Source organism: Cebus imitator, unplaced genomic scaffold (genome assembly GCF_001604975.1).
Source record: "Cebus imitator isolate Cc_AM_T3 unplaced genomic scaffold, Cebus_imitator-1.0 Scaffold102, whole genome shotgun sequence".
Classification (NCBI taxonomy): Eukaryota; Metazoa; Chordata; class Mammalia; order Primates; family Cebidae; genus Cebus; species Cebus imitator.
The window spans coordinates 3,795,787-3,808,854 of record NW_016107417.1 but is presented as its reverse complement, the minus strand read 5'-3'; the positions used below and the strand labels follow the sequence as shown (position 1 = coordinate 3,808,854).

Here is a 13,068-nt window from a genome sequence, read left to right as displayed (position 1 = left end):
TTAGTAGAGATGGGGTTTCACCTTGTTGACCAGGATGGTCTCGATCTCTTGACCTCGTGATCCACCCGCCTCGGCCTCCCAAAGTGCTGGGATTACAGGCTTGAGCCACCGCGCCCGGCTGCCCACACTTCTTGACAGTTGTGAGCCCCACTAATAAAATAACACTTCTATAGCCACAGTCCCCAGGCCACCAAGACTCAGGTGGAGCCCCCCCATTTGTCTGAATTCCGGAGATACCACTGCACCTCCACAGCTGGCAGCCTCTCCTCCCCACAAAAGGAAGCGCCCCTTCCCACACTGGCAGTTTCCCAGGCCAAGATCATCTGGCTCAGTGGCCTCATCTTGCACACAGGAAACTGAAGCCCAGGTGGAAATAGGCTGGGCTGCCTTCCCTCTCCCCCAGGCCCCCAACCCTCCTCACTGGTTCTGGTCGAGGTCCCCAAAGGCGCTGAGGTAAGGGAAGTTCCCACGGATGATCTGGAACTCTTCCTGTGAGATGTGGCCATCCCCATCGACGTCAAAGTTCCGGAACACAGACTGGGGCACACAGAGGGACACGCAGAGCCAGGAGAGGGGAGAGTAAAGGGGACGTCAGGTCCTGTCCCTTCCCATGTTCCCAGTCCCTGTGATGAGGTGTGTCTCAGAGAGGTCTCCGACACTGCCCCCGTTCCATACCCCCACCCTCACCCCCACCCTACACATGGGTGCCTCAGCCCCATGAAGCTGGCCTGCCAGGCCCTGTGACTCTTGGGGGCTGAGTGCTGGGTCTCGAACAGGACACATGCTGGCTCCCAGGGCAGTGCTCCGGCAAACTGGCCTCTCGCCGCCGCACTGCTCAGGCTCCTCCGGAGCTCACCTCCACCATCTTCTCGATGTGCTCCACCACGAGGGCCTGATCCAGCTTGGGTTTGGCAGCCGAGGTCCACTCCTCCAGCACTGGGGGCCGGGGTGGCGGGGTGCAGGTTGTGGGGCTGGTTGGCTATGGAAATGCGCAGGCCTGAGCTAGGGCCAGAGGCAGAGGGGAGCAGAAAGGAGAATCCCTGGGAGAGGGAAGACTGCCCAAGGCCACTGCCCCACCCCCAGCATGCCTCTGTCCTTCAAGAAGGATGACTGAGGTGGCTGCTAAGAGCTCTTCCTGTCCTCACATCCTAGGATTCCTAGGAGGGAGAGGCAGAGTGGAGAGGAGGGAGTTCCCTCTCACCGAGGACTTGGAGCGCGGCTCCCGCTGCAGGGACAGCTGGTACAGCTCATCCTCCGTCTGATACTGATCCAGAGAAACCTGGGACACACAGGTCTCATCACACCCACTGGCCTCTGCCCGCAGCCACAGAGCCCAGGGCCAAAGTTCGACCTAGAGGCCACAGCTCAGCCCAGAGCTCGGGTCAGAAGCTAGACTCAGAACAAAGCCTGGCTTAGAACACAGCACACAGCAATCCCACACCATCCCAGCACACAGATCAGACCACAGCGTGGACCCAAACGTTGAACACAAATATTGCCGAGATCTCAGCGAAGAAGCCAGGTCAGAACCCAGCCACAAGCTCTGATTTCAACCTTGATCCCATTCAGAGCCCAGAGGCATCTAAGAATCCACTCCAAACCCTAATACCTAAGCCCCAGCCCAATGTCTAGAACCTCATCTGGATCTAAACCAGAACATAACTCCCACCCCAGACCCCAAGAACAAGTGCAAAGCCAAGCCCAGAACTTCACTCCAAGCCGGGGCCGTGCTTAGAAACCACCCCCGCCCACAGAACACAGAGCTTAGCCCAGCCCTAGAACACAACTCACTGCCAGAACTCAACCCGGGACTCAGGCCCAGCTCAAACTGCCCACAGTCCACATGCCAGCCTGGAGATCAGACCTCAGTGCACAGACCAGAGCCTGAAGCCCTCCTCAGCATCCACTCCAAACCCCAGAGCCCAGGCCAGACCTCAGTTCCTGGCCAGAACCCAGAGCCCCAGGCCACACTGGGAAAAGCAAACTGGGAAAAGCACCGAACCCCTCTGAGCCTCCTGTCAATCCCTGGTGCCCAGTTCCCCACCTCCCTGCCCCTTGCTCCTTACCGTGAGCAGGCTGAGCAGATCAGGGTTGGCCTGTACTGGTGGCCGAAGGCTGGTCACCATGGCCAGCTCCTCCAGAATGCTAAAGAGCTGCTTCATCTTGGCCCCGTTGAGCCGGGTCCGGGCTGGGTCCAGCCAGTCAGGCAGTGCCAGCTGCAGGGCCACCAGATCCTTGAGGTGCACACCCAGGATGGGGAAGCGGAAGCCCACACAGGCCGCCAGCCGGCGCCGGTAGTTACCATAATTGCCTGTCGCCGTCACTAGTTCCGTGAGACCTTCCCAGAGCTGGGGGACAAAGGGCAAAGGGTCATACCCCCACAACTATCCTCCCCACCTCAGCCTTGGAGTCAGGGTCAGGGACAGGGTCAGGGACAGGTGAAAGAGTAAAGTCCTCCGTTACTGTCCCCCAGAACTGGCTCTCTCAGCCCCTGGGGGTTGAATCCAGTGCCATGAATTCAAGGCAATACCCATTGCCATACCCACCACACCTCTAAACCAGGTCTGCACGCAGTGTATCATCAACATTTAACAGAAGAAACAGAGGCTCAGGGAGGCAAGGCAGCACAGGACGATGACCTGGAAGAAGGTACTCAGCCGCCCTGTCCAAACAGCAAAAACTGGAAAAACCCACTGGGCGCAGTGGCTCACACCTGTAACCCCAGCACTTTGGGAGGCTAAAGCGGACCGACTGCTCGAGCTCAGGAGTTCGAGACCAGCCTCGGCAACATGGTGCAACCCTGTCTCTACTAAAAATACAAAAAATTAGCCAGACGTGGTGGCGCAAGCCTGTAATCCCAGCTACTTGGGTGGGTGAGGCACAAGAATCACTTGAATCTGGGAGGTGGAGGCTGCAGTGATCTGAGATCCCACTGCACTCCGGCCTGGGCAACAGAGTGTGACTCTGTCTCAAATAAACAAACAAACAAACAAACTGAGGTAGACTTACAATAAAATATTATATGGCAATGAAAATGAAAAAAACAATTGCTCCGCATAACAGAATGAAAAGACTCTCAGAACCATGTGGAATGAAAGAAGCAAGACATACAATAGCACAAACAACATTCCATTCATAGAAAGTTCAAAACAGACAACAAAAAGCCCACATTGTTTTGGGCCGCATACCTAGGTGGTGAGGCTGTAAAGAGAAGCAAGATCGTCACGGCAAAAGTCTCGGGGAGGGAGTTATGCTCTAAGGTGCTGGGCGCTTCAGGCCCTGGTAAAATTCTATTTCCCAACCTGGCAGTAGTTACACAGCGTATTCTTTACAATTTTTCTTTCAACTATTCATATGGTTTGTTTGTTGGTCTGTTTGAGACGAAGTCTCGCTCTGTCGCCAGGCCAAAGTACAGAGGTGCGATCTCAGCTCACCGCAACCTCCGCCTCTCGGGTTCAAGTGATTCTCCTGCCTCAGCCTCCTGAGCAGCTGGGATTACAGGCACCTGCCAGCACACCCAGCTAATTTTTGTATTTTTAGTAGAGACAGGATTTCACCATGTTGGCCAGGATGGTCTCGATCTCTTTACCTCGTGATCTGCCCGCCTCGGCCTCCCAAAGCGCTGGGATTACATGGGTGAGATACCGCAGCCAGCCTATTCGTATGTTTTTATATACTTTTCTTTTCTTTCTTTTTTTTTTTTTTTTGAGACAGAATCTCACTCTGTTGGCCAGGCTGGAGTGCAATGGTGCAATCTTGGCTCACTGCAACCTCCTCCTCCCAGGTTCAAGCAATTTTCCTCCTGCCTCAGCCTCCCAAGTAGCTGGGATTACAGGCACATCACCACACCCAGTTAATTTTTGTATTTTAGTAGAGATGGGGTTTCACCATGTTGGCCAGGCTGGTCTACAACTCCTGACCTCAAGTGATCCGCCCCCCTCGGCCTCCCAAAGCACTGGGACTACAGGCGTGAGCTACCACACTCGGCCTCATATGTTTTTATAGACTTTTCTATATGTATATTACTCAGTACTTCAAAAATAATGGTAAATGAAAGAGAAGGAAAAGTGGCAAGGTGCAATGGCTCACGTCATAATCTCAGGACTTTGGGAGGCCAAGGCAGGTGGATCACTTGAGCCAAGAAGTTCGAGACCAGCCTGGGTATCGTGGCAAAACCCCATCTCTACAGAAAAATATAATAATAATATAAAGCCGGGCGCAGTGGCTCACGTCTGTAATCCCAGGACTTTGGGAGGCTGAGGCAGGTGGATCACCTGAGGTCGGGAGTTCGAGACCAGCCTGACTAACATGGAGAAACCCCATCTCTACTAAAAATACAAAATTAACTGGGCATGGTGGTACATGCCTGTAATCTCAGCTACTCAGGAGGCTGAGGCAGGAGAATCACTTGAACGCAGGAGATGGAGGTTGTGGTGAGGCAAGATCAAGCCATTGCACTCCAGCCTGGGCAACAAGAGCAAAACTCCATCTCAGAAAAAATAATAATAATAATAATACAAATATTAGCCAAGCATGACAGCATACACCTGTATTCCCAGCTACTCAGGAGGCTGAGGTGGGAGGATCGACTGAGCTCAGGAGTTCAAGGCTGCAGTGAGCTGTGATTGCACCAGTGCACTCCAGTCTGGACAACAGAGAAAGACCCTGTCTAAAAAAAAAAAAAAGAAATTCAAGCTTTGGGGTCCAGGACAACCTGTGAGTCCCCACGCTGCTGCTGCCATTGTGCAAACTGGGAAAAGCACTGAACCCCTCTGAGCCTCCGTTTCCGCATCTGTCAAATGAGGACAGTTGTGTCCAGCCTCCGGTGCTGCTGAGTGGACCCAGTGAAGACAGACTCGGGAAGCAGTGGCCCCTCCCCAGTCCCAGGCACCTTTATGGTCTCAGGGCTAACGTGGCTGTGGGTCTCCTTGAGGCGGGAGATGGAGCTGTGGCTCAGACCACCGACCACTGCCATCAGCGTGTTGAAGTTCTGCAGCTGCAGCAGCTTCTGGAAGGCGAATGGGGAGGGGAGGCAGGGAGTCACTGAGTGGGCCCAGAATTTGGCCTAGCCTTTCTGGAGAGAAGGCAGTGGCTTAGGGGAAAGGAAGCGTTGGCCTGACAGGCATGTGGGGAGAGGTTGGGAGACACAGGGAGGGAGGGGCAGGCACCTCCGCCACGTGGACAAAGTGTGTGATGACCAGGGCCCGCTGCGGGGCTGTGGGTTTGCTGAGAATCATGAGCTGCACCCACTGCGAGACGCTGTTGAAGAGGGAGATGAACCGCTCCAGGACGGGGTTGTCCACGGTGCAGCCGTGAGTCACGAAACTGTGATAGTCCTGGAACTGGAGGCAGGAGGAGTGGCCTCAGCCCCTTCCCAACCTCTCCGCTGGCCGATGGCCACACGTCACCCTCCAGCCGTCCTTCGGTTACACTGAAATCCCCGATGCACCCTGTGACCAAGCCTACCCCAGGGACCCTGCCCCTCCAAAACCCCCTTCCTGCCCACACTGGACCCCTGACTCCCACCCTTGGGCCGCACCAGGATCTTGCAGAAGGAGCGATACTCCAAGTAGGTGAGATGCTCCGCCAGCTCCAGGGGCTCCAGGTGGTCGAACAACAGGGACATCTTGCGCTTCTTCTGTCCCATAGGGTTCCGCTGAGTCACCTGCCGCTTCCACTTGTAGGTAGGGCTGTGGGGGCAGGGGGAGTGAGCCCTTTACTGGACACGTGCATGGCTCGTGACCCCCCCACTCACACAGACACGCCATTCACACTGACTGAGGACCTACACCTACACAATGTGAGGCACTGTACTAGGCACAAATGTTCCCAGTCCCAGCAACTCCTCCACCTCTCCCCACGCCCCATCATGCACTCAACACACGTTTGTGAACAACGTACTCTGTGCCAGGCACTGTGCTAGGCGCTGGGAATACAGAGATGAGTAAGACAACGGTTCCTGCCCTCGAGGAGCTCACAGTCTACTGAGGGAGACAGACACAGAAACGCATGATCACAAAACAGCGTGACACATGTACAGAGGTCTTTGTACAGGAATCTGTACAAAGTGCCATGGAGAACAGAGGAGGCAATGACAACTTCTACCCTGGAAAAGCCCTGAACCCTCAGAGCCCAGGGAGACTTCATGCCTGAGCTGAGGCTTGGTAACACGAGGAGGCAGCAAGGGGATGATCTGAGGAGAGCACCATGGAGGGGAAGGACGGGGAAGCTCAGGCCACGGGGAGGGGACCCACTCAGCTGCAGGAGGAGGTGTGTGGGTATGGCAGTGGGCAGTGGGAGATGAGGCACAAACACCAAGCTGCCCAGAGGAGGCATACTGAAGGCAATAGGGAGCCATGGAAGGTTTTGAAGCGAGAGAGTGACATGACCCTCACTCATTCAATTCAACAGACATTTATTAAGCGAAGATAGTATAGAATACTGAGTGCACCCCCAGCCCTCTCTGCTCCCCCCACGCACACGCTGTCTATGTCGATGAGGCTGCTGTGCCGCCGGTTCCCTTCTTGGTCTAGCAGAGACTTCAGCTCCTTGATCTGCTCAGCGAGCTCTGGGTTCAAGTCAAACTCCGCTGGGAAGGCAGAGATCCAGTACCTGGAGGAGCAGGGAGTCACCCAAAACAGCCCCTCCCCCATCATCACCCAGCAGGCTGCAAGGCACTATCTTAGACTGTAGTCACCCATGGAAGAAGAGCTTCAAACTATGATTCCAGCTCTTTTCTTCTCCAAGTGTACATGAGACCCTTGAGACAACCACCCGCATTGCGCAGAAAAGAAATTAAGGCCCAGACCCAGGAAGGGGTGAGCCTGTGGCAGCCCAGCCCACCCAGACAAGCCAGGGTTCAAACCCACTCCCAAAGAGCAGCGCCCTGACCCCTCCTTCAGGCCAGTCTGAAGCCAGAGAGAAGGGAGAAAGGGGAGGGTCCAGAGCACTGGGGAAAGACTCACCTGACCAGGTGGCATGTTTTCACCTGCAGGGAATTGGAGTTGTCCTTCCGGGATTGTTGGTAGGTAAAGGAGAGAGTTAAGGAGGCCGCCTAACTCTGGAAAGGGAGGCCTAAGTGGATGGAGGCTGGGGGCAGGGCCTGGTTCTAGGAGTTCTAGGGATGGGGCCTGCTGTCAGGTGGGATGCTGGGGCTTGAGGCCTGCGCTCTGGGAGGATTGGAGGTGGGGGTAAAGGATGAGGTGCGGAGGAAGGCTGACAGCAGAGCCAGGGCTCTGAGAGAGACGCAGGAGGTGGATGGGGCCTGGAGCTGGGGCAGGCCCTAGAGTCAGGAGGAGGGCAAAACCTCGACTGGGGACAGAGCATGGGGGCAAAGCCGGGTCACCAGGGGCGAGGAGGGGGCAGAGCCTGGGCCCTAGCTGGAGGCTGGGGCAACGCCTGAGCTCTGGGATAAGGAGCGGCGTATTCTTAAGGGCGAGGCTGATTCTGCGCCTGGGCTGGGCAGAGGGGCTGAGCATGGGCTCCGACGGCGGGCGCTTGGCAAGGCCAGGGAAGGATATATGTGGAGCAGCTTGGCCGCCAGCTCAGAGGAGGGGATGTACCAGGGGTGCATCATGAGGAACATGCGCACCAGCTGTGGGTCCCGCACCTTCCCGGAGTCATCTGACTCGTTAGGGCCAAAGACAACAGGCTGAGCTGGGTCCGCAGCGACCAGGCCTCACTCCCACCCCACAGCCCGCCTGGTGTCAGCTCCTGGGGTGCACGCCCGACCCCGCCCACCTCCTGCTTGCTCAGGACTCCGAGAGCAGGAGGCAAATTAGAGAGGAAAGGTAGGGTGGGCGAGGGATAGGCAGGTTCTGAGGACTGGAGGAGGGGAGCGCCCGAGCCGCCCATCATCGGGAGGGGAACCAGCTGGGGCGGAAGGAGCCTGGGTTCCCCGGGGTCAAGAATCCAGAGGTCATTTCCTGAGTGCTTGGAGGAAGGGGCACCCCTTCACCAGATAAGCCGCCCCCCATTGGCTGGAAACAGCTCCCAGGCCGGAGATAGCAAGTTCCTCCGGATCCCGCGGGAGACCGATAATGCCCCTCATGTGTCAGAGTCCGGGACCCGGCCCTCCCTTCGCCGCCCCTGTGGAAGGCTGGACAAGGGAAACCTCATCTGTGAAGGGCGTGTGTCTCTGCCCTGCGATGCAGAGTAGACTTTCGTTAGAGACTGCACGCTGAGGAGCTGGGTGGGTCGGGACCAGGGCTGTACCCTGGACGGTGCCTGGGAGGCAGGGACCCAGGCTCAGACTCGGGGCTAGGCTCAGGTCCGTGTTCCCTCCCTAGCTACTCACCGAAGGCTTCGATGCACCCGCGGAGCAGCTCCTCCACCGTGCAGCCCTTGTCCAGGTCCAGGGTGCCCGCCATGGCCGCTGGCGCGGGGTGGCCTGGGCCCAAGTTGCGCTCCCGGAGCCTCCCACCGGGCTCGGACCGAACCCCTGTCCTGGGAGAGGCAGAGCCGGAGTCTGCGGAGGCGCGGGCGGGGGAGCGGCCCCCGCGTGCAGGAACGGGGCGGGGCAGGCACGCCCCCTGCTGGGCAGGGGCGGAGTTGTCCGCTGCGGCCACTCCCGGGGTTAAACGGTTTGGCCCGGGATGGTGCAACCCTCCAGTTGGGAAACGAACCCGCGGAGAGGCTTCCGGCCCACCCTTGGAGTCGCGGAAGGGCCGAGGGGCTTCAAGAGGATGGGGACGAGCCAGGATCCCAGGGCTGGCTGGCACCCCAGGCCCCGCAGGCCCCCTTCTCCTCGCGCCCTCTCCCCAGAGGCACCTGCAGCACCCCGCAGCTCCGCTCTGCGCCCCGCCCGCTTCCCTCCCTCCACAGCCTCCCTTCCCCCGCAGGGTTATTTTGGGAACCCAGAGCCTGAGGGGACCTCGGAGGAATTTCTCCCCGGGATGGGAGGGGGAGGAGAGAACCCAGGCGTCCTGCCCACCTCGCCCCCTCTCGGGAGCCCGGGAAGGCGAGGCAGGGCTGTGGCGGTCCCCAGGGGCCTGCCCTAGGGGAGGCGGACTAGATGGGAGAGGAACATTCCTAGGGCGGGGGGAGCCCGCTGCGACCGGGAGGCGTCAGCGGGAAGCCTGAGCCTGGGAACTGAGCGCTCCCTGGCCACCTCTGCAAAGGTCCCAGGGCTCCCGGCTCAGCTCGTCCACAGGCCATCTTCCTCCCCATCCCCGCTCCTGGCCCCAGCCCCGGCCCCGCACAGGCGAACTGTGAGCGCGCAATAAGCAGGGTGTCCAGAGGGGGGCGCTCGCGCCGGGGGTGGCCGGTGACACCATTAGCAACTCCGGTCACTGGCCGGGTCATACGTATCCTGGCAGGGGCAAACACTCTCTCCACACCCAAGTTATTCGTCAGAGGCCCGGGACCTACGTGGAGGTGCAGGCGCCCGCACTTACACGCACCGGGCCACAGGCACCAGCCTCCCATCCTCCGTCTCCCACACACAATGGCACCGACGCCCTGTGCACACCTGCACGAAGGAACCCTCAGGCACACAACATACCCAGCTGTCTACCCCAGAATGCAAACCCGCGGACGAGGTCGCCTCCTGGACCCGCTGTTCACTTGAGCCAGGCCAGCCTCGAGTCCCGCAGCCACAGCGGCGCTGACATCCTCACACGTGTGCACACACGCAAGGCAGTGCCTCTCCACGCATGTACACTCCCACACACATGCACACACCCCCGTGGGTGCGCACGCCCATTCCATCGCCCCCCTCCCATTTGCGGTACAGGCCCCGCCCTGCGGCCCCAGCGTCCTGATTCCCCTCACTTCCAGATTTTGGCAAAGCCTTGCCCCACGGAAAGGTACCCCAGCACTACACAGACTCTCCCCAACCTCGGCTGGAAGACGGGGGAGCTCCAGGACGGAGTTCTTAGGCGGACTTTTCCTAGGAGCCACCCAGAGCCGTCCCCGCCTGCCTCTGCCGCTTCCTCGTGTGACCTTGAGAATCACTTTGCCTCTCGGAGCCTCAATTTTCTCATCTGTCAAATGGGGGTTCGCAGGGGAGGGCCCCGCTGGGACGTGGCTGGGAAAAGCCTGGTGCGCCGAGGAGGTCCGCAGCCCTCCGGGGGTCTAGCGCTCCTCAGCTCTCGTGGCAGCTGCTCCTCTCCCCGACCCTGGCCGCAGACTCCCCACCCGCGCGCCGCCCCCAGCCCGCCTGCGCCACCCCGGTGGGGGTTCCTGGGGGCGCCCTCCTCTGCCTGGAGCCCCGCCCGAGCTCGCTCACTCACTCCTGGGACCTGCCGCAAGGAGCCCGCACCGGCCGGTCCGGCCCCACCTCCGTGCGCTCCCGCCCGCCGACCTCGCTGCGGCTGCGGCTGCCGCCCGCTTTCCGCGCAGCGGCCCCGCTCCCCGCCGCCCCGCCCCCGCGCCGGGCCGCCCCCTCCCCTCTCCGCCCCTGCGCCGGGCTCCGCACCACCGGCTGCGCCTCCCCCACTGGGGGCTCCCTCTCGCCCCGCAAGCGGCGATCCCTGCGGCAGCTTAACCCCTCCCCTGCCGCGCCGCCCCGGAGGCCAGGGCCGAAGGCGGGGGCTGCGCCACTGGCTGCCCCAAGGGTGGGCGAGCGGAGGCCGAGTCCCGCGGGAAGCGGAGGGGGGACCCAAACGAAGAGCCCCTCCCCCCACCCTAACGCCCCAGTGCCCCCCGCCCTGCCTGGGTGTCGGGCGGAGGAAGCCGGGAGGGGCAGGAAGCGGACTGCGGTGGGGAAGGGGCGCCCCGCCCAGCCCCCAGCCCAGGTTCCTGTTTTCGAGACAAACCGTTCCCACGGGGCTAACCCGACCCGGGACCGGGCGTCTTCCTGTAGGCAGCGGGAGGCACAGGCCTGGTGGAGGTCGGGGGCGTGGGGACAGCGGGTCCTTGAGATCGTCTGGGGGAGGGGCTAGGACAAGCATGGGAACATTTTGGGGAGAGGGGCTTGTGGGGAGCGAGGAATGAAATCGTGGCTACCTGGAGACGCGGCCTCGATCTGGGAATGGGGACGGGGGGCCAGTTCACACAGGAGGAACGCGGCCCGGGAAGCCTAGCTCCCCACAGGGCCGAATGGAAAGGGAAAGCCGCATGTGGCGGTGGGTTTTCCGCAGCTTGGAGATTGGAGGCCTGGAGGCCGGGCCGGCAGGGAGGAACTTGGGAGGGGCAGCCGCAGGCACTTGGGGTCCCCACTAGCCGGGCCTAGGAGGGCGGGTAACGGTTTCCGGCCATTTGGCTTCAAACACACTCACTGTGAAACCACCGACCCCAAACCACCCTTCCGAGGCGTGCCCCTCCCAGCCTCGGCGGGGGGGACCCGGGACCGCCCCTGCATCTCAGTCTTGGTAATTTAAGACCTAGAAACAGGCCCTTTCTGTTCCTCAGTTTCCCCATAATGAAGAGTGACACTGGCCTAGCTTAGGCGGTCTGCGAGTGTTCCCTGCCCTAACACTCTCCCGACTGCATCGAGCGTAGCCACCTGCTAAGAGACCCTTAAACGCCGCAGTAGGGCGGGGCTGAGGGCGGAGCCAAGAAGGCACTGAGTATCCACGGCTTCCTCCCGCTCCTGGGTCCTGCCCCCGACAGCGTGGATTCTCCGAGGTCCGGGAGGCCTCAGCCCGAGTCCCGGTTCCCAGCCCCGGTGGGCCCCACCCAGGCAGACGCCCCGCCCCCGGCCAGCCAGGCTGGCCGCTGACCTAGTATGGACACGGTACTGGGAAGAAAGGCGTGGAGGGTGACGCCAGGAAAGGGGCTGGAAAGGCCTAGGCCCCGCCCCCAAGGGTCGCCCCCTCTACTTCCCACCCTCGTCCCCTCCCTGGAACGCACCTGCGGAGTATGGAGGCTAAGGGGGTGATTGCGCAGCTGCTGTCGAGCCTGCCAAGAGCTAAAAATATTTCCCAACAAAGAGAGAGGTAAGGAGGCTCCCAAGAAGAATCAATTTATTGGGGAGTGGGTGCAGTTGGTCAGACCCCATAAACAGGAGGGGACTGGGAACCCGAGGAAAGAAGGGGGCGGGTGTCCTTAGTCACGCTGGACACTGGGACCTTGAGAGTGGGGAAAATGAGGGTTCCAGGAGGGGGCTTAGAAATCTAACTCCAGTACCCCACCCTCTGTAGGAGGCACTGGAGCTGGCCCAAAAGATGGTGACAGGCTCAAGGGCTGGTTTGGGGTCTGGTCTGGAGGCTCAGATGGCTTCATCCGGGGCCGGCAGGCGCTGGCGGGAAGGCTCCACACCCCAGATCTCCCGGGCATACTGGGCAATGGTGCGGTCGCTGGAGAACTTGCCAGAGGTGGCTATGTTCCGGATCACCATCCGCGTCCACTCTCTTGGGTTCTGCATGTCAAAGGGAAGCTCTGGTTCACTCTGCTGGCAGGATCTCCACCTTCTGCCTCATCCCAACCAGGGCCACCAAAGCCCTGACAACCCATGGCCCAGGATCCCTCACCTTGTACAAGGCACTGACTTTCTCCTGGCATTTAATGTAGTCTTCATAATCTGCAAAGACTTTAAACCTGGAAGAGAAAGGATAGGCATGTGCTATCCCCTTTAAGGAGCTAGGGTAAGTTCTATGAGGTCAAGGGCCAAGCCTGTCCTGTCCTAGTGGACAGCCGGCGACCTGGAGGGTCATGCTGCTTCCAAAGGTGCTTGATTTCAACTGCCGGGACCCCTGTCCAGCTTCCCCACCACACACCTGAGCCTCGATCTGCCCAGCAGCCCCACCTGCGTGGTTCCCGGACCGACCAGCTCACCGGTCATGGTGCATGAGCATATTGACAATGTCCTTGAACAGGTCAGGCTGTTTGGGGGAGAAGAAGCCACTGCTCAGCTGCTCAATGATCTGCCGAAGCTCAGGAATGCGGTCGTAGTACTCCTGGGCATTGTACCTGCCGGGACAGAGCTGCAGTCAGCTCCTCAGAAAGGGGTCCTGGCTCCTCTTCCGGAGAAAAGCTGAGAAGTCCCATGCCCCAGGGTCAAAACCCAGGCCCAGCCTGCTGCTCCCTGGGGCTGCCACACCGACTCTAGAAGGCCTCCCTGCAGCAGCCCCCCTTCTCTGCTTCTCTGCTCAGCTTTTTTTTTCTTTTTTTTTTTTTTTTTTTTTG

General features: G+C 59.9%; 2 protein-coding genes across 16 annotated transcripts in view; both read right to left on the bottom strand.

Annotated features, from left to right (window-relative positions):
- RASGRP2 (RAS guanyl releasing protein 2) overlaps positions 1-11,391 on the bottom strand; it is a 19,072-nt gene extending 7,681 nt beyond the window's left edge. For 2 of the 15 annotated variants that reach the window (XM_037741625.1, XM_017537212.2), the window contains exons 1-12: positions 10,233-10,343; positions 8,297-8,440; positions 7,521-7,623; positions 6,966-7,028; positions 6,481-6,612; positions 5,540-5,690; positions 5,169-5,342; positions 4,892-5,008; positions 2,067-2,348; positions 1,202-1,279; positions 857-979; positions 422-537 (exon numbers count right to left, since the gene is read on the bottom strand). In XM_037741625.1, the coding sequence (XP_037597553.1) occupies positions 422-537; positions 857-979; positions 1,202-1,279; positions 2,067-2,348; positions 4,892-5,008; positions 5,169-5,342; positions 5,540-5,690; positions 6,481-6,612; positions 6,966-7,028; positions 7,521-7,623; positions 8,297-8,369 (1,412 nt within the window). In that variant the 5' untranslated portion in view covers positions 8,370-8,440; positions 10,233-10,343. Of the gene's footprint in view, positions 1-421; positions 538-856; positions 980-1,201; positions 1,280-2,066; positions 2,349-4,891; positions 5,009-5,168; positions 5,343-5,539; positions 5,691-6,480; positions 6,613-6,965; positions 7,029-7,520; positions 7,628-8,296; positions 8,446-8,647; positions 10,194-10,232; positions 10,344-10,417; positions 10,648-10,757 lie in introns of those variants that run through there. The other 13 variants (XM_037741614.1, XM_037741615.1, XM_017537211.2 and 10 more) reach the window with 13 other exon arrangements.
- Positions 11,392-11,880: 489 nt separating this feature from the next.
- Positions 11,881-13,068, bottom strand: part of PYGM (glycogen phosphorylase, muscle associated) — a 15,099-nt gene continuing 13,911 nt past the window's right edge. The window contains exons 18-20 of the mRNA XM_017537202.2: positions 12,718-12,852; positions 12,414-12,480; positions 11,881-12,301 (exon numbers count right to left, since the gene is read on the bottom strand). Of these exons, the coding sequence (XP_017392691.1) occupies positions 12,152-12,301; positions 12,414-12,480; positions 12,718-12,852 (352 nt within the window). The 3' untranslated portion in view covers positions 11,881-12,151. The remainder of the gene's footprint in view (positions 12,302-12,413; positions 12,481-12,717; positions 12,853-13,068) is intronic.